The sequence below is a fragment of the Cyrtonyx montezumae genome, unplaced genomic scaffold (assembly GCF_038088225.1).
Source record: "Cyrtonyx montezumae isolate F1298 unplaced genomic scaffold, pur_monq_1.0 scaffold_7, whole genome shotgun sequence".
Classification (NCBI taxonomy): domain Eukaryota; kingdom Metazoa; phylum Chordata; class Aves; order Galliformes; family Odontophoridae; genus Cyrtonyx; species Cyrtonyx montezumae.
Window position 1 is genome coordinate 11891671 of NW_027072078.1, and position 19712 is coordinate 11911382.

The 19712-nt window shown below is 36.5% G+C and overlaps 2 protein-coding genes across 4 annotated transcripts in view; one reads left to right on the plus strand and one right to left on the minus strand.

Annotated features, from left to right (window-relative positions):
- Positions 1-12212, plus strand: PDK1 (pyruvate dehydrogenase kinase 1). 2 transcript variants are annotated; one of them, XM_065751171.1, is made up of 12 exons: positions 1-177; positions 2350-2491; positions 3904-3975; positions 4592-4776; positions 5010-5099; positions 5349-5426; positions 6088-6164; positions 6851-6949; positions 7662-7772; positions 8816-8929; positions 9042-9208; positions 12059-12212. In XM_065751171.1, the coding sequence occupies exons 1-11, from the start codon at positions 60-62 to the stop codon at positions 9180-9182; spliced, it is 1227 nt and encodes a 408-aa protein (XP_065607243.1). In that variant the 5' UTR covers positions 1-59; the 3' UTR covers positions 9183-9208; positions 12059-12212. The 2 variants fall into 2 exon arrangements, with proteins under 2 accessions (XP_065607243.1, XP_065607242.1); XM_065751170.1 differs by lacking the exon at positions 12059-12212 and having other exon boundaries at positions 9042-11682.
- The window catches only part of LOC136058007 (neurabin-1-like), a 40031-nt gene continuing 32509 nt past the window's right edge, over positions 12191-19712 (minus strand). Inside the window, exons 16-18 of one of the 2 annotated variants that reach the window (XM_065751159.1) lie at positions 18578-18694; positions 15115-15303; positions 12191-13734 (exon numbers count right to left, since the gene is read on the minus strand). In XM_065751159.1, coding sequence (XP_065607231.1) covers positions 13567-13734; positions 15115-15303; positions 18578-18694 — 474 coding nt within the window. In that variant the 3' untranslated portion in view covers positions 12191-13566. The remainder of the gene's footprint in view (positions 13735-15114; positions 15304-18577; positions 18695-19712) is intronic. The other variant, XM_065751160.1, reaches the window with a different exon arrangement.

Consider the following 19712-nt stretch of genomic DNA (forward strand, 5'->3'; position numbering starts at 1 on the left):
GGGGGAGCGGGAGCGGCGGGAAATGGCGGCCGGGCCGGGCTGAGCGAAGCGGGGCCGCCATGAGGCTGCTGCGCGCCGTGCTGCGCTGCGCCTCCCCGGGCAGCATCCCGCAGCAAGTGGACTTCTACTCGCGCTTCTCCCCCTCGCCGCTCTCCATGAAGCAGTTCCTGGACTTCGGTGAGTGCCGCCGAGGGGCTGAGGCTCCTTGCTAAAACCGCACGTGTCGCTCCCGGGGATCGAGGAGTACTTGGGATGGAAAGGGAGCGATCGTAGGCACCGCGCTGCTTCCGAGGCCGTGCGGAGGAAGGTCTGTAAGCTGTACTGGGAGGCCTTCATCAGCCCCGAGCGATGAGCCATACTGCAATAGGTTGTTTCTGTAAGCAGAGCAGCGCCATAAGCTGTATGTTAACGTGTAACTAGCAAACAGTGGTACCGAGCTTTATCTTTCTGTAAGCAAAACATAAGTAACTCTGGAACCCCAGACTGACCATATTTTTTCATTTATAAAGATTTAAACAGATTCTTCTAAGTATCCTGTCACTTCATCTGTCCATTCAGTGCTTCGTACATTTCAATAAAACATATCCCAGAATTATGTTTACAATTCCAGAACGTTATAGGAACCTTGCTGTAGTCTTTGCTACTATTCCATTAAGCAAAGAACCTTGCAATTTAAAATGAGTTTTGACCTCTGTTGTACTATTAGAATACCAATGTGATCATTTTTGCCTTAAAATCAATATTTATTTTCAAGGAGTGGTATTTACTATGTCAGAAGGGTTTCTTGCTATTACTATCGTGATATAAGGTAATCTTGAAAACTTTTGGTTTTATCTTTGACTTAAGGATGTGGCTTAAGCATGGAACAGGTTGCCCAGAGGTTGTGGAGTCTCCTCTGGAGACATTCAGGACCAGCCTGGACGCCTACCTGTGCAACTGGTCTAGGGAGCTGCTTTGGCAGGGGAGCTGGACTTGATGATCTCTAGAGGTCCCTTCCAACCCCTACAATTCTGTGATTCTATGAAAAAAAACTAAGTAAACTAATAGCAAAGGCAAAAAAGAATACAGTGGAACACCAAAACAATACTCTGTGAGACCTTCTGTAGCTATTACAATACAGTGATGTTTTCAAGGGGAAATTTTTTGGTTCCTTTTGTAGAAGCAAGTGCAATCAAAGAGAAAGTCATAAAACTTACGAAGAAGAAATCTGCTTTTCTCTTTGTAGTTCCTCCAGTTCTCAGTTTAGTAAATAAAGTATCCTGTAAGAAAATTTATGTCTTAATCGTAGACATCGGTTGTATCTCATTTTCTGCAGGAGCCTCATCAGTTCTTTGCATAGCTAGATCATAACTGCGTGAGGAAACAAAGCCATTTCCCCATTCACTGGAATGTTGTTTACCCTCCCTAAGCTGCCTTCTAATTTTGACCCAGGCGTGTGATGTTGCTTCCAGAGACAAAGCTACTCTGTGGAATGTCATTTGCCATGTGTATGGGTGCAACTTAAGATCATCGTTACATTCTTATACCTTCAGTTTGACCAGTTCATGGAATTTTAACCTGAGAACAGGGAAGGGCCAGTGACAGTCATGCCAGAAATGAAATCTGAATAGGGAGAAGAACAAGAGTTTTCTGGGCAGAGGTCATAAGTAGACAGAGTATAGTGCCATCTTCTTCCCCAACTCTTTCCCTTATCAAATTGAAGGACTGAAGTGAGCAAAAACACCAAAGAGCTAATTCTTAGGATTTACCTGTTGTGAAACACCAAAACTGAGGTGCGTACTTCACAGCAGTACATACCTACTTAAGTTCACGTGCCATTGATGTAGCACTGCCGAAGTCTCAGCATTTCTTACCCACTTTGTCTCCCCCCTCCTCCCTTCTGGCCCAGTAAAGCAATTGTTGTGGGGGTGAATTTATGCCTTGATTAATAACTGCATATAATTGATGTGTACGCAGACTCCAACAAATAGCTTTCCATGCCTGTTTCGTTTGCTTTTCTTGAATGATGTATTGTTTCATCAGTCAGTGTTTGCTACATATGAAACAAGCCATTTAATTAGAACTTGTATTTAAAGTTGAATGACGTGAGCCACAAGTTCTTGCAGTAGTTACTCTTAAATATTTGAGATTGTCCTTATCTCTACAGAGCTGGTAGGTTTCGTTATGAGTTAACAGTTTAAAATGGAAGTGTACTGCAGCCTTGAAAGAAATACTGGCATGCCAGACTGTCTGAATCAACCTTAAAACTTAACCAGAGGCCTTTTAGGCAAGAGCATAAGGGTTTGTGTAGTACTCTGCCATAAATGCTGACTTTATTCTAATGTTGTTAAATATTTTTTTTTGTCCTAGGATCTGAAAATGCTTGTGAAAAGACTTCATTTATGTTTCTGCGACAAGAGCTGCCTGTAAGATTAGCAAACATAATGAAGGAAATAAGCCTGCTTCCAGACAATCTTCTCAGAACACCTTCAGTTCAACTGGTGCAGAGCTGGTAAGAAGTTATTTATTTCCTTTAAGGGTGACTTTCTTCATATACACAGCTGGAGGAACAACTCACTAAATTCTACAGAAAGAAGTACTTAATGTGCTGATAACATGAACATTATTTAGAATGAGTATATCTCAGTGGGACAGAAACTAAATTTGAAGACTTGGGAAAACAAACAAAAAATGCTTGCAGGAGCAATTAGAAAACTGACAAGGGAACTAAAAATTATTAACTATTCCAGTCAGTCATGTAGGAGAATTCAGTAGTAACGAAAATCCACTAGAGCTGTGTTTATTAGTGTTTAACAACTTAAATGAGGAAGCTAGCTGAAGAAACCAACAGAAGTGTCTAAATGCACAAAATGCTTGCAAACTAGAATAGACACTGTCTAAATGACAGGTTATTACAGACTGAGAGTAAGAGTTAAGAAAGTAGTAGAAAGCTCCCAAAGCCAGAGATCAGCAGGATCAGTACAAGGCTATTAAAATTAAAAAGCCGTCCCTTGAAAAGTAAAATCTGCTTTTAAGTGAGGAATCTAAGCATCATTTTTTGCAAGACGGAAGCAAAACAAAGGGATTGCTTGGCAACTGCCAAAGGCACATGGCGTTCTGAAAAGGCTTTTGATGTTAGGAGAACGGTCTGCCATTGAACGAGGAGGATGACTGGATATAAAAAGAGATATCCGTGTAGATGAAGGCTCTCAATGAAACATGAAAGCTTAAATTCTTGTGATACTAAATTATATTGACAAAATGGGAAGTTAATTCTACTTGGACAAAGGAAAAGTAAAGCAGAGAGCAGCCTCCTCTGCTTCAGGGCTTACTCACAATAAAAAAAATTGGTGCAACTGTGGATATTTTTCTGAATGTCAGCAAGAAGACAAATAGTGTCAGGAGCTAAGTAAGCGATGGGGCAGAGGAGAATATAATCGCACCACTGTGTTAGTCCTCTGAATCACATGCAGTTTTAGTCACTCCATCCTGAACAGAAAAGACCAGGAGGGATAATCAAAGGGTTGGAACAGTTTCTACTGAGGGGAAATCAAATAGAATTTTTTGACTTGGAGAAGAGGAAAGAGATGGAAGAAATTTTTGTGTCAAGTTGGGTAAATTTTCTAATAATAGGAACTAACTAGGGCCACAAATAAGTGATCAGCCATTGGGTTTAAAATGGAAGGAAGATTGTTTATGCGTTTTAATTAAATTGTGGAATTCATTGATCTGGAAATTTTGGAATTTTTGGAAGAAAACATCATGAATACATTCAGAAACATCTAACAGAATTCACAGGTGATAGATCTGTGGGATACATCAATTAAAATTATTTAGATGTAACCAGTCTTGGAATATTGCTAACCAGAGGAAACTGGGGAAGTATATTACCACTGGTCTGTGTCATGTTTCTTTCATTTAAAGGTATGTCCAAAGTCTTCAGGAGATCCTTGACTTTAAAGACAAAAGTTCTGAAGATTCAGGGGCTATTCACAGGTAAGGATCTGTCACGTACATCAATACTAACCTTATGTATAAAGACTGGCAGGAAAAGAAATGCCTTAAAAAAAATTCAGCTATTTTCAGCAATGTTATTCCTTACCCTTGGAAGAAAGGAACACTGAAATATGAAACAAAGCACTTCTATGCCATATCATTCTGCTGTTGTGGCTTTTTTTTTTTTATTATACTGAGGAAGCTATGAATATATTAAACGTAACCAAATTTTTACCAGTTCTTTGCAACATTGTCAGCATTGTGTGGAACTGTTCACCTGTGGATTAGGTTTGGTCATTATTGGTTACCATTTGACAGGCATGGGATGATTTGCACGAACGTGGTTGGCACAGTTTTCTTTTCTTTTGGCATTAATGAAGAAGATAATGGTAAGTAAACAATAAGCGTGCAAATCATCATCACTGGTGGCACCACTATTGGCTGTTGGAGTGCAAGTTGCATGAAATGATTTATATGCTATAAAGGGTTGGCCTGTCTTCTCAGTGCAGGAGGCCGACCCGTGGGACTGTGTACACAGCCCTTCATGGGCAGACACTCCGTTTGCCAGAGGATTAAATTCACTTGAAAGTGAACACCTAACAATGTATAACTTTAGTTTTACAGATACTGTGATAAAAATACGCAATCGGCACAATGATGTAATCCCTACTATGGCTCAAGGAGTAATAGAATACAAGGAAAGCTTTGGCATCAATCCGGTGACCTCACAGAACGTGCAGTATTTTCTAGACCGTTTCTACATGAGTCGCATTTCAATTAGAATGCTCCTTAATCAGCACTGTAAGTTCTGTCGTTGGAGGGAGGGGGACAGAGTACCTCTATGTGTCAGTATTTTTCCCTTCGTTTTTAAGTGCTTAATGCTTCTTAAAAGCATTTATTAATAGAAGTCTTTTAAATATAGTAAAGATGGGAATTAGAGATCGTCTTAAATTTACGTTTAGCAAAAATGAAGATATAAACTAGAATTACAGAAATAATATTGGATATTAAAAATACTGTCTTTTTTTTGTCAGCTTTACTGTTTGGTGGGAAAAGTAATCCAGCTCATCCGAAACACATTGGAAGCATTGATCCTAGCTGCAATGTTGTTGGAGTTATTAGAGGTAAATCTAGAGAAGAGTAAGAATTATGAAAACTTGCACGAACGCAGGGTCTGAGAGACAACACACATCTTGGAACAAATTTTAAATTAAAGCATAACACAGGTTGCTTTCTTTCAAACATTTTGTGAAGATACAAAATCTCACTGGAAGTGCACAGTGTTCCCAATTTTGGTTTTCTCTTTGGCAAATTGTAAAGGGGAAAAGAAAAATCCAGAGGGGGAAATGTAACTTCCTGTGTGTTTCTTTCAGATGGGTATGAAAGCGCCAAGAGCCTTTGTGATTTATATTACATGAGCTCTCCAGAACTCGTCCTTGAAGAGTTGAATAGTAAGTGAATATGGGTGAGGCACTTTCCTGAATGCAGTGATAGCTTCTTCTGAAGTAGCTGGTGAAATGTTCTCCTTTCACTTTATTTATATAGTTAATATATAAAGAGCTAATATAGATTTAGATATTCTATCTGCTATGGCATATATATTTTTTTAATCCTGGCAGAAGGGTTCCCTTGTTCCTATCACACACTTGTACTTGCAGTCAGATATAACAGTCAAGTCATTTTAAAAAAAATTATTTGACCCCGTTATCCGTGACTTGAAAACATTTGCAACTGTTCCCATTTGACCTCAGAGGTCAGCTACTGTTCCCATAGTCCTGCTGAATGCTAAAGAGCCTTTCTAACACTGCTTACTGGAGTGCTTCTCAAGTTAGCACAAAAGTTCAGGCAGACCTACAAAAAGAAGCAGTCAAAACTGCTTTTGCAATGTCTGCAAAAGCCAAAATACTGTGGGCAGCCTGATCTAGTCGAAGGTGTCCCTGCACGTGGCAGTGGGGCTGGAACTAGATGGCCTTCAAGGTCTCTTCCAACCCAAGCCATTCTCTTTCTCTTACAAATTTTCTTAATGATACAAATATACATGCTGAATTACTACAGGAATGAATACAAGTTACCTAGTTTGCCATTTAATTATTTAGACTTTCTTGTCTGCAGTTAAATCACCAGGACAGCCCATGCAAGTGGTGTATGTACCATCCCACCTCTATCACATGGTTTTCGAACTTTTCAAGGTCTGTTGAATTACCGTTACACAATTCTTTTACAGAATTTGTTTGTTTAATAAGATTGTATTTGTTTGACCTTCTGAACCAATTCTAGATAGCAGAGTGTTTTTGCAAATGCAAGCTTTGAGCCTTTTAATGGTGGGAAAATACCTAAAAGTTGTACCATTTAGACAAATAATAACTGCACAGAAAGTGAACATCTTTCTTCTTTGCCTAACCACTGAAAACCTCTGACTTCTCAGCAAACAGGAAAAAAAAGCCTTAAAGTGTATAAGGTTAAGAAAGCAAGTGAGAATAATAGTCCTAATTTTGGAGATACTTTTCACCTATATAACAGGCCTTATATAACTTTCTTCTAGGACTTACTTCTATCCTAGACTCTCCTTGTATCTTTATGTCCTATTGCATATAGAATGCATTATAAAGAAAGATTTCTACAAATTGAGGATTAAAATATTTGAATGTTAATTCTAAACAGTTTAAATGATTCCAACCCATGTAATTCTAATAAATTATACAAATCTTGATACTGAATAAACCAGAAGTATTCAAAAAAACAATTTTAAAACTGTATATTTTGTCCCAATTCTGAAATGCGTGATAAAATTAACTTACTTTCCTAAACTGGTGCTTTAGAATAATAAACAAAGAGGTGAGAATAGGCTTTAAGTTCTCATCCTTGAAAATTGCAGAATGCAATGAGAGCCACCATGGAACATAATGCTGATCGCTGTATCTATCCTCCAATTCACGTGCATGTCACCTTGGGAAATGAGGATTTAACTGTTAAGGTACTTCTTGTTTATATTATTTTGAATGTTATTCTGATTACTGTTCTGCTCATGCTTAGCTTATATGACCATGACTGGCAACAAAGCAGCATCTTTCTGCAGTTGTAAGCCAAAATGTGCTCTGCTGGAGGTATGCAACAAGTCAGAAAAGGAAATGAGCGCTATATATTCCATGCAGATCAAATCTGCCTGAAGTACAGTTTGTAGACTAGTATATTTTAAAGATCAGCAGCAAGTACTGGCTTTTTCATAGGTCTAACTAACATCTAGTAAAACAACACTTCGGACTTGCTCCTTCAGTAATGAGCTTTAATATATTGTCTTTCACTGGAAGTAGTTCTAAATAATAAAGATGAAAATACACAGAACCTGTCACTTGTTGAAATCAGTAGATATAAATACTGACTTTAGACAAAATTGAGTTATGAGCAAGATAAAAGCAATGCATAATTTAAGTAGAAGTTTCCTTCAAGAGATTCCGAATACTTTTGATGGTGATGTTTTGTTTAGTTGGTTTTTAAAAGGGACGATAGGGAAGAATTCATCTGTTTGATGCTATAGCTGAGATGAGAATTTAAGAAGCCCATCGTTTTCTAGGGTCAACTTTGTATTATATTTTACCTGAATTTCTCTGAATCATTGTTTGAGAGATGCTGTCTCTTATAAAGCTGTATTGCAGAACATAACACTATGTTTTTTCTTCTCGTTCCAGATGAGTGATCGTGGTGGAGGTGTTCCTATGAGGAAAATTGACAGACTATTCAACTATATGTATTCAACAGCACCACGTCCACGTGTTGAGACATCCCGAGCTACACCTTTGGTATGTAAATCTTTTACACCATGTCATCCTGAGTGTGAATAGTAATCACAAAGGAAACTATTCAGCTAAGGCAGTGATGCACTGTTTTTATACAGTGAGTATGACACAGCTGAATTCAAAGATTTTCTTGAAAATTCTGGAAATTGAATGAAATCCTAAATTACTGATAACAATTTAAATGTAAAGATTCTGTTTTTCTCTATCAGGTATAGGGATGAACTACTTCAAGCAGAACAATTAGCTATACTGCATACTAGCACAGGACTCTGAATTCTAGTGACCACTGAAAGAAAGAGGAAAAAAATACTATAGCATCAGTTTTGGATTGAACCCACGGTTTCAGCTGTGCTGTGTCGTCAGTCAGCCCACTCCCCATAAGAGCAATGGTACACAGATATGACAGGGTACATGAGCTATCTACTTCAGTCTCATGTGAACGTAACGGATGCCTGAGAAGTACAGTAAGCAGCTCTGAACAGCTCTCCTGAATTTGTTCTCTCAAGTAGTGGCATTGAAAATATAACTTTTTTTTTGTTTTTAAAATATAGCGGGGTTTTTTTGTTGTTTTACATAAAAGCAGGGAGAGAATTCTTTGAGAAATTCTTTCTCAAATACAGGAGATCAAATACATACATGCTTAAAAATTCAGGCTCTATCCTAGTGCTGCAGACAGGGCTTGATAGAATTGCAGCATAAGCTATAAATTCCCATTAGTTTCTTCTTGAACCTTTTTGTGTGTTCTGACGATGAAACACATGACTTAAGAATATTAATCACTTAAGATCAGCTGTACTGATCTTAAATACAGTTTATTCTTGAAAAAAGCTACCAAAATACAAGAACTGTTACCTAGCAGCCCAGTCTGACAAAGGAATAAAAGTTTTCTTCTCATACTCACGGATTATCACTGTTTTTTGACTCTTTGTGGGTTGGGTTGTCAAACATTACGCTTAGATCCTCTGCTTACCTTTTAAATTAAAATCCACCAAAACCAACCACTGACAGATGCTGTTAATAAAAACATACTTTTTCTCCTGAACCAGGCTGGATTTGGTTATGGCTTGCCCATATCACGTCTGTATGCACAGTACTTCCAAGGAGACCTGAAACTGTATTCCTTAGAAGGTTATGGCACAGATGCAGTTATTTACATAAAGGTATATCATTTCACTTTACCATTTTAACTTTATAATCAACTCTATTAGTGAATCTCTTTGTTCTGTTATTTTTTTATTACAAAAAGTCAGTAATGGTCCTATCTATTTACAGGCCTTATCAACAGAATCAATTGAAAGACTCCCTGTATATAATAAAGCAGCCTGGAAACATTATAAAGCAAACCATGAAGCAGATGACTGGTGTGTGCCAAGCAGTGAGCCAAAGGACATGACTACTTTTCGCAGTACATAACTTTGTTGCTCAACAGTTCCTAAGATGTATGTATGTATGTCATGTAAAGGGAATTCAAAAGACCCGGGCTTATATCAAGATGCTGAGCCAATTTTCATCTTTGAAAATTATTTTAAGGGGAATAACAAAGTTTAAATCTATTACTTTATTTCCTGGAATTTAAGAAAAAAGTAATAAGCTGTTTGTACTTTTTAAGAAGGTCATATTTAATTTGTTGCACCTTCTATTAATTACTACTTTCTGTAGTTAAATCAAGGGAGCAGTACTTTTTATAGAGACCAATATTACCTATTTCGTATCTACTGAGAAATGTATTAGGTCATATAATTACTTTTTTTTTTTAATGGAACTATTGAAAAAGCTTGCCAGATTATTTTTGCACTATACAGTGTTAGAAGGTTAATGAAACACTCAATATTAAGAAGCTTATTGCTGTACCTTTGCACCTGTTTGGTGCTTTCTGTTTCGTGATCTTAAGCATGCTGAAGCCTAATCTTGCAAAGTTGGAAGTTTGGCTATACACTAGACATATTTTTTCCACAGCTTTAGAAAGCACATGTAGGTCTTTAGGAATAATAATTAAAAAAAAAGAAAAAAAAAATCAGTTCTAGCTGCTACCACTGGTGTAATGTATCTCAGGTAGGTGGTACCAGTCATATGTCTTTGGTGGTAATGTGAATATTTAATGTGTGATAAACTTACCTTTCCATGATCATCGTGAATTAGTAAGTAGTGTTGGCTTGTATACAGTAAAGGTATGCTGTCTTACATTGCTTCTACTTCTGTAGGTAATATCAAACCATAGCATCAGTGTTCTAGCTCTAGTGAGATCTCAGACTCTGGGGTATGTCAGGTTACAGCTGTAAATTAAAAATATTTTGTAATAAAAAGATTTTTAAAATTTACTGTTAGTAGGGAATCTCTATTACTTGGACAATAGTAACTACTTTCTCAGGAGTATTTTAAAAAATGTGGAATTAGCAGGTCTTGAAAATGCCTTTGTTGTTGTGGTGGGCTTCTGACTTCGTTTATCTAGTAACTTGAGGTAATATAATGTGAATAAGCTAAGCAGAATATGTTCATCAAGCAAACTGTCAGAATACACTGGAGATGACAGGGAAACAAGCATTACATATCAGGTACATAGTCCTTCAGTAAAAGATTCAGTTTCTCTTGATGTCTCCTGTTGCAGCTTTGAAAGACTCATCTGCATTGTACTTTTATATAAATTCCCAAGCATTTTAGGAGTTAAACAGTTAAAAACTTTTGAATTAAGCCTTTTCCCTCAGGTAACTCATTGCTTTTACTACTCCTGAAATTTAGTCATGCAGCAGACATGCATAATTGCTCTCAGAAAGAGTGAGGCTAATTTTGCTAGGTTACTCATACTGTGCAGAGCACAAGGTGAGATACCACAAGTGAAGGGCATAGCTTGTACATGAGAACTTGCAGTCACACTGTTCTTCTCGTAGCTAAGCCAGACTAAAGATGATACCTGCTGCTCCCTAGTCTCAATCTGCAAAGCAATGAAATGGTTTTATACTCTTTTCAGACTAACGTGAGTCACTTTAATTGGAGGAGGTTACAGAATGCCTACATATGTAGTTGAACTGACATTCTGAGGGAGGATTAAGTAATCATAGCTAGAACAGCACTGTTAACTGCTCCACTCAAGCTTGGGGGCACTTAATTCCCTGTTTTATTTTCTTACACAAGGATGTGAATTCATGAACATTTGAAATATTTTTCAGTCTGCATGGCTGAAGTGAGGGGGAGCTACAGCTTCTGTCTTCAGCCCTGTAAGAGGTTGAATGAGAGAAATTCTACGTATTGCAAAACAGGCTTTGTACAAAAGTTAGAGGGAATGTTTACAGCTATTACATTTGCTGAACTAATGCTTAAAGTTACAGTAACAGCTTTTAAAATCTCAGCTCTAAAGCTGAACATTCTAGCTCTCATCCTGTTTTAAATATTTAAATATCTAAATTGAGCAATTTTAGTAAGATCTGAGAACCAGAAGAAATCTTTCTGAAGAAAAACAAAATCGCTTTTTTCTTACAAAGTTGTTTAAACATTTCGTATGGTATGGAAATAAAAGCCCTTTCATGCTCTCAGCTAGCTACCAATTGTATTAGCAAATCTTGCCCTGTAATTGTACTCGTCTGTCCTTACCCACCACCCCAAGTGATTGTGGTAAAAACACAAATGTAGCAATGTATTGTTTTACAGTGTTTAACCCTACTAATAAGTTTGTTCTATTAGTTTTGATTTAAATAGAAGTTAAGAAGATGATTTTTTGTTTAACATTTTCACTTCTGTACTGCAGTTGTCATTAGCACAGATTATAGTGAAGTAGTATACTAGCTCAGCTATACAAGTGCTGAGATTAATAGCTTTGTATGAAAATGAGCTCAGTCTTGCACTGTAAAATTAATCTTGGTTTGTGTTAAATTTTGAAAGAATCACTACATTTATTCATTAAAAATTTTTAAAAATCACACTTTCAGTTGGGTGATTTTCTTGCTTGATAATTAAACAAGTCTGTGGAAACAGACTTCCTATTCAGCATCTGGCAGATGTTAAAGTCTGTGGTAATCAGTGTTCTAATTCTCAGAGCATCTCTGCTATAGCCCCCAGTTATAACCCAAGCTGTTATTTCCATTAGCCTCCTTCCTGAGAAACAAGCTCTTTACTGGATGCAACACTGAGCTCAGAAAACTTAAAGAATTAAGAGGTAACACACAGCTGTATTCCCTGCTCTGGCTGAAAGCACTTAACTGATAAACAAACATCCTTGACTGGATTGCAGAAAGTGCAGTTTTAGTTGTGTAATTCTAAGAATTTGATCGTTCCGTACTTCTAGTTCCCTTTATCAGTAGGGCAGCAGTCCTCCCTGGCTCAAGGTCTGTGAATTCGGAGTACAAACTCAAAGCTACAAGAGACAGAGTAAATAAATTAAATGTTGAGAACACAATTATTTCTTAATGCACACAACTGAAAATAGAGCCTTTTCTTAGAAGTTGTTATTACCAAGATTCTTAAACTTTATTTTGGAAACGTGTGCAGCAGTATTTCCACACCATCCTTTTGCTGAAGTTCCCAAGACAATTATACAAAAACAAAAACCTTGTGAAACACCAACAGTGTAGTTCATTCATTCATTTAATTAATATGAAAAACAGTCCATAGATTTAAAGGAGAACTTGGTCCACATACACAAATCGTGTAAGTTTTGTTCTAGTCCATTCTATGGTGGAATTGATACTTTGTTTCTGGAATAATCTAATTAAAGAAGTGCTGTTACAGTATCTATAAAACAGTATGTAAATATACGAAACACCAATTCATGTTCTAAACTATATGGCATATCAAATCCTCCTTTAAAGAGAAATAATCTGTAGTCTACAAATGAAAATATTTAAATACAATGCAGAAACCCAGTGCTTCAGTGATAGCTTTTCTACAGTTCTTCCCTTGATGCTTTTAAGTTTGAAAAACAGCAAAGTTTAAAATTAGCAAATATATAAATTTGGTCCACAAAAATCTTGTAGCAAGTAGAAAAGAGAAATACATGTATTGCAAATTGATCTTATTTGTAGCATAGAACTATAAAACTATGTATTATTTAGGAAAAAATAGGTTAAAAAAGATCTTATTTATAGGTTTAAACCTTGTCCCAGCATCATAAAGGTAGTGTACAGAGAAATTAATATTATGAATAGTGTATGTAGTTTGTGAAAACTACTTAATATTTCTTGTTATTTTCTTAGTAAATTGCAACACATGGAATTCAAAAACAATGTGCTACTTCGGTGAGCTTAGTGTGAAAATGAATAATCCCAGAAATACATCAATTTAAAGAAAATAAATTTGAAATACATGCTTTCTTAAATTAATTTGACATTACTGTTTTTTTAAACACTTTTCTCTATACATCTTTAGTGGCAACAGATAAACAGACTGTCACAAACTGAATTTGTTGGCAGGATTTTTCTATTGTCCCTCTATCAGATTCAGCTATTAAATGCTAGTTGACTAATATTGGAATGATTTTAAATATAGTATTCTACTTTCCACAAGCATGTAGAAATTTCAATTAAGTGGGCATATGAGGTCTTAGAAGCACAGATATTACTTAAGGCAGGAAGTTAAATTACTGTTAGTACAGCCAGAGTCAACTAGGAATGAAAATACTGAAAGTATTTCATTTTATTGGGTTGTAATGGGGAGGGACTATAATTAAAAAACAAAAACAAAAAAAACAAACCTACCATATTAAACTGTTGCACTTTCCCTTCTCCCCTCAATTGTACAATTATATACAAATCTGCTGAACTTCCTTAGGATGAAGCATGTATGTACTACGATTAAAGGCGGGGTCACTTTAGCAGCTAGATTCAAGAGTGGTTACCACTCTGGCAGCCTTGCGAACTTCTCTCTCTTTCTTCTGAACTTTTTCCTTCTGTTTTTCCAGTTTTTCTTGTGTTTTCCTAATATCCTTAATTTTTTTCTTTATCGTTGATCGGTCATTTTGACTGGAAACTCCCAAAGCCTTTGGGGATTAAAAAAACCACAAAAACAAAACCACTCCGTTATTAGTTTTTCAACAGCACTAACAACTGTACTTCAGCAAGAGCAGTTTAAGGAGGCTTTTGGTTTGTTTGTTCGTTTTTTTAAATACTGGAAGAAATTATATTCAGTAACTACTCTTAAACTCTCATTAAACATTTTAAAACTAGGAATGCTGATGAACTCAGCGGTGTTTTTTTAACTGCTTGAGAAAAATCTAATCAATGGGAGCTGATTCCAGGAAGCTCATGTTTATTTTAAAATTGCATTGTGTAGGTTAATTGAAATAAGTATATAAAGAGCTGAGTAACTAAAGGCATCTCCACTAATGATGTTGAAGACTTTAACAGTCTGTCTACATTTTAGGGCAGCCAAACTTGTTCACTTAACAGTATTAAGGATTTTAAGGTGTATTATAAAAAGCATAGTCAAGTACACAGTCAGTAATAGTGCACTTTGATTTTTGTTCAGCAGATGGCAGCATCTGATTCCAAGTCACAGGTAGCAGTATCATACCTTTTAGGAACAGTGAACTAAGTTACAAACATTACCGTCCCAAATTCCTCAGACAGACATTCATTCAGACCAGTAGTAGTATTTCTTCTCTGACCAAGGAAATATTCGATTACAAGACATAGGACATTTAGTGTTGTAAGTCTATTGCAAAAATACAGGTGCATCTCAGAGACCAAAGTTAGATCCAATTTTTCCTCCCTAAAACACTCAAAGCCTACTACTTCTACTGATCATTTACCTTATGCCAGGATAGGCAAATGAACCTCATTTTAGTTGCATGTGTTTTCTGTCCAGGAGACGTCAAGAAATAAAAGCTTAAAGTATTCTCTAGCATGGCAAGGAACTCATACCATGCAGCTTCCAGAGGCAAAATTACTAGAAAAGGTTTGAAGGAACAATTTAATTTTCAATTTTTACTTTTTTTTCTCCTAGCAGAAGTAAAAAAGCATTTGAAAGGTCATCAGATGTAGTTTTTGTCCCCCTATTTGAAGAAGAGATATGGAAGAAATTTAGATTTCTAAATTGGCACCCTTCAATTCTGTGCATTTTACTTGTCTGGATCTTGTTTTGATATGACTTTATACTGAGATTGATTGTATATGTATCAAGCTCTCCCTTGGGGAAATTTGCTGATTTTTATTTCCTTAAGATTAAACAAGAAAAGTATTATCAATTATTAAATTCTCATCTAACTATAGTCTCAAAGTACTAAAAAAGCCCAAACTCTGTCCCTTAGGGAAAAAAAAAAAAATCAGGAAATAGTAAAACAGACTTTATAGTTTAAAAAACAGCTGAATAAGCAATGGAAGTTATACAATTACAAATCTATCCTGAGATATTCACATACCTTTAACTTGTCACTGTCAAGTTGCATTAACTGCTGCCCATCTATGTTCATAGCTGTAAACTCTGTAATGTACTGCTCCATGTTCATTCCCATTAGCCAGTGGCAAACTTGCTGCGTGGTCCATTCAGAGATAGGTCTACTGTGCCATTGATTCTGCTTTCCTGTTGTTGTGAATTCATCATCTAATGCCTAGACAATTGAGAAAAGCCACTGTTAGCAATATTTTACTTACGCTGGATTCTGGTTGTCAACTGAATCTGGGTGAGCAAATATATTTTTAGACATACTGTAGCTTCAAAAGGACAAACTCTTGAGATCACAGCTTACCACAGCTTACTTAGCCAGTTTGCCTAGGAGTTTGAAATAAACAAAAGGACAATTAAAAAACACTTAACACAAACTAAGTCAGAAATAGAGAACACTAATAGTTTTCCTCTAATAAATCACATTTTCATGAAAACCATTCTCAACAAACAGCAAAGCATTTGCTTTAACTCAGTGTATCCAAACAACCAGCATGCTATCTCAGTCATACAAAGTAGAAAAGTCCCAATACTAGATACTGCCCTATACAGCACCAAGAAGAATCAATCAAGTAGCATTTCAGCTGTACTATTGCTTTTAAAGAAATCCAGAATATAAGCAATTCTAACAGTCAAGAAACCTGACAGCAAATCTAAGTACAGATTTACTAAATTTGAAGCGCTTCCAAGGAGCAAGAACACTTTATTTTTTCATCTGATCCCATCATGTCACCAATGTAAGGGGTCTGCCTAGTAGAAGGCCATCTGAGAAGAGCCTACAGCACTCCAGCTCACAGAACTCACAGAACAGCTCAGCCTCAATTTCAGTTGTCTTCTGAGGGGGAAAAAGGTACTGCTGTTAGTCTTGAAGCACTCTTTTACTTCACCACAAAAGATACATAAAACAGAGCTTAACATCACCACAGAAGGAACTCTAGCATGACACTTGAATGGGAGCAACATCAGAGTTATCTAATGCAGATGCATAGGAGCAGACTTGTAGAGCAGAACAGTTTAGGCAGATGTCCAAATTTAATACTACAAGCATTTCAAAGGAATTGCTCTAGTCTGGTCACACAGACTCAATAGCCACTAGCACTTGGAGTGCACTGGAAACACTCAAAGCACCTCTGTGCTGATTTCCAAGATGAATCAAAGTAAGGCAAAGTGGGACAACCTGGAGATTTGCTTCAAAATGGAACTGCTAATAAAAATGCTAATGCAGACATAACAAATATGGATAGTTTGGCCATCCTGATGGGCAGAACAGTTATTTTCACAAAACATCAAGAGAACTGGAGCACAGCAAGTTTTCTGACTGGGCTACCAAGACTGTGGTGCTTAGCACAGAGAATGAAGGTAGAAATTACAACAGGCATTTGAAAATGCCTTTTTATTTTAAATCATTTTAGATAACAGTACTCCTCAACCTGCTGCTGAAATACAAAATACATACTGATAATTCCTTGTGTCTCATACTAGCAACTATTTGTGAATAAGATACAAAAAATACAACATTTTTTACACTTCATGTTTGACCTTCATTCCAGAGCATGGTGTGATCTATCAGCAGCAAGAGAAAACTAAAAAATGTATTACCAAAGCCTTTTATACAAAGGCTAAAAATAATATATATTTTATATTTACTATTTTACTCCAGTTGGAACTCATAAATTCTACTTGATCTGTGCTAGCCATTCAGCTTCACTTTTGTACTTTCAGAGTACTGTAAGAAAGTCTGCTGCTGCCAGAGAGGCCCAGATTCATTCTTTTCTCCAGGTGAATGCAGTCCCCTACAGAATGCCAGGCAGCAACCAGCCCCAGCTCCTCTATGCAGCATGGATTGGATCAGGTAGCAGTGTGCACCATAGGAATCCTCCAGATGGTGCTTCTAATTTCACCCATGCTTTCAGCATATCTGATATTATCAAACCCCTTATATTCATATTAGTAAGGACAGCAGCTAACATCATCAAAAAACTGTACCAAAGAGTCAATCTGCATTAAAACACATAAACATCACCACCTCAGAAAAGTGAGGGGGAAAAGGAAAACATGGCATGTGAATTAAACGTTCTCTTAGTGCACAAAACCACAGTTGTAACTTTTTAAGGCATATGAACAGGAATAAAAGAAGTGTGGCAGAATGAGATTAAGAATATCGATTTTTGAGTAATGCTTATTGGTCGTTAACTAACACTCTCCCTCCTATAACTGTTTATCTTCCAGAGGCAGTACTGTCCCAAGCTATTGATACATCAGTAATAGTTCCCAAAACAGTCACTGCTGCAGCTGCCACCACACACAAACAATTTCAAAGTCAGAAAGCAGAACTAGAACTACTTATGAAGAATGGAAGCATGAGAGAACAACGTGCTCTCCTGCATAAAAATATTAGTGATTCAGAAGGCAAGTATGGATGGACACACCGAAGGCGGTACAAAAAAAAAAAACAAGACAAAAAAAAACCCAAAAAACCACAGCCCAAGAAAAATGCAAATGCCATCACACAATTTAAGAAGTTAAAAATCTTTGAAAGGGTAAGAGAGGTTACAACTAGCTCGCTGAACAACCAACTTGAGGCACCATTTCTCTACCAAGCTGGCTGTTAACCAGCTGTCACCACTAGATCACTTCCCCAAACTGTATGAAAGCATCTACCCAGAAGAGGCTGATTCTTCCGTGCTGCTCTCTTCTCTGTTTCAGAGGGGTTTCCATCTCTAGTCCTTTAACAATTCTAGGATTTGTAGGGCAGCATGCAGTGCTGCATATTGATAGCACTGTTTTAAGACTGTTTTGACTTCTATACATTGCCAGATTATTTTCAACAAAGCCTACTTTAATATTGCGAGCAACGAGCTCATTTATTAATCGCCATTTAATTTTTCCCTTCAAACATTGTCACTATCAGTTTGCCTAGCCCTCTAACTCATTTCTGGAAGATTACTATATTCAGATTTAATGACTCCTAGTCCATAAAGCATTTAATTGATAAATAAACCTATCAGTCAAACACCAAATGCTGCAACAGATTAAAATGTTACCAGAGTGTAGATTTCAGATTTCATCTGTACAAAAGAGGTCTCCACAAACCTGCACTCAGGTGAGGGTTCAGTAAACAACATTACAGTTTTCATTCATCCAGAAAGTGACTTTAAATTAGTGGAATAGAAATATGTTATATTTAAAATTAAAAACTGCAATTTGATCATATGGAGTTAATTCCAGTTTCTGTGATACAACGAAGATCAAAACACAAAGGCCAATATGGGGTCTTCCAGTACACATTCAATAGTGGCTTAGGATTTTTTACAGTATTCTTCAACATTAAAATATGGAAAGAGCCATCCAGTTTCACATAAAAAAAATTGGTTCTATTAAACATGCTGTAGTGTGAACAACAACATCAACAAGACACATATACACACTTTGAAACTCACCTCATTTGAAGAGAAGGTTAAAGTGTGTGAACGACCTGACAGATTTGGTTCTGTCACTAACCCTGAAAGTTCACAACTTGGCTTGCTATGGTATGTATCATCTATGACAATTCTACTCTGCAAACAAGTGGAAATAATGTTTTATTAACTCACTCCTTGAAACAGTGGATCATAAGATGATATTCTAGTAATCTAGATTTTTAGAAAAAAAGTACTGTGACTATTATCTTCAGATCACAAGTGAAATGTATTCACTGCAACACGTTTCAGATTGTTTTCTGTTTAACTTCTGAATTCAAAACCACCACAACAAATTTAAAACAATATCCCCTATAAGAGCACCTTGCATGGAGAATCAGTCATAACCTGAAGTTATGTAAAGGTACGTAAGGAAATACACAGTTACTCTGTCAGCAGGCACACCACTCTTGGGGAGAGCAATTTAAGATTCAGGGAGTGGAACTGCTCGTGGTGGGTTTGTATTCAAGTGAAATTTACCAAGCACTACAAATTCTCTTCAGAAGGTGCTGCTCTCTCAGTGAGATAAAAATTGAAGTTCTAATCATTTATTGTCATTAAGACTTACATTTTCTATTTGCCCACATCAAACTGCTGTCATAGGCAGTAGAACAAATGGGCTGCCTTTTCCCAATGTACAATGCATTTCGGGCAGTTTACAGATCAAGGTTTAAATTAGTTCATGGTTACAGAATGCAAAGCTTGCCTAAGAACAGAATCTATAGGCCTCTCCTGTTCAGTATTGCTGTTTATTATAACAGCTTCAGTTTTGGTGTGGCTGCATTTGAGACACAGAATCATGTAATCTGAAAATCACCTTGATATGCAAACCTACTATATAGAAATGAAATATCTTAAGAAGCATTTTTTAAAGGAATAGTCTGTATCAAGCTATGTTAAATCTTCTTAGTTAAAATACTAAAACTGGTAAAAACATTGTTAAGCTCCAATCACTAAGATATCTTTACAAAAAAAAAAAAAAAAAAGGTTCAAAGCTGTAACCATAATTGTGCAGTTTGGCAATCTGAATAAATTACTTTCAAAAGAGCAAGTTGTTCTGAAATAAAAGATTCTGACAAATATCACCATTTTGTAAGGGAATAAAATTCCAGTTTAA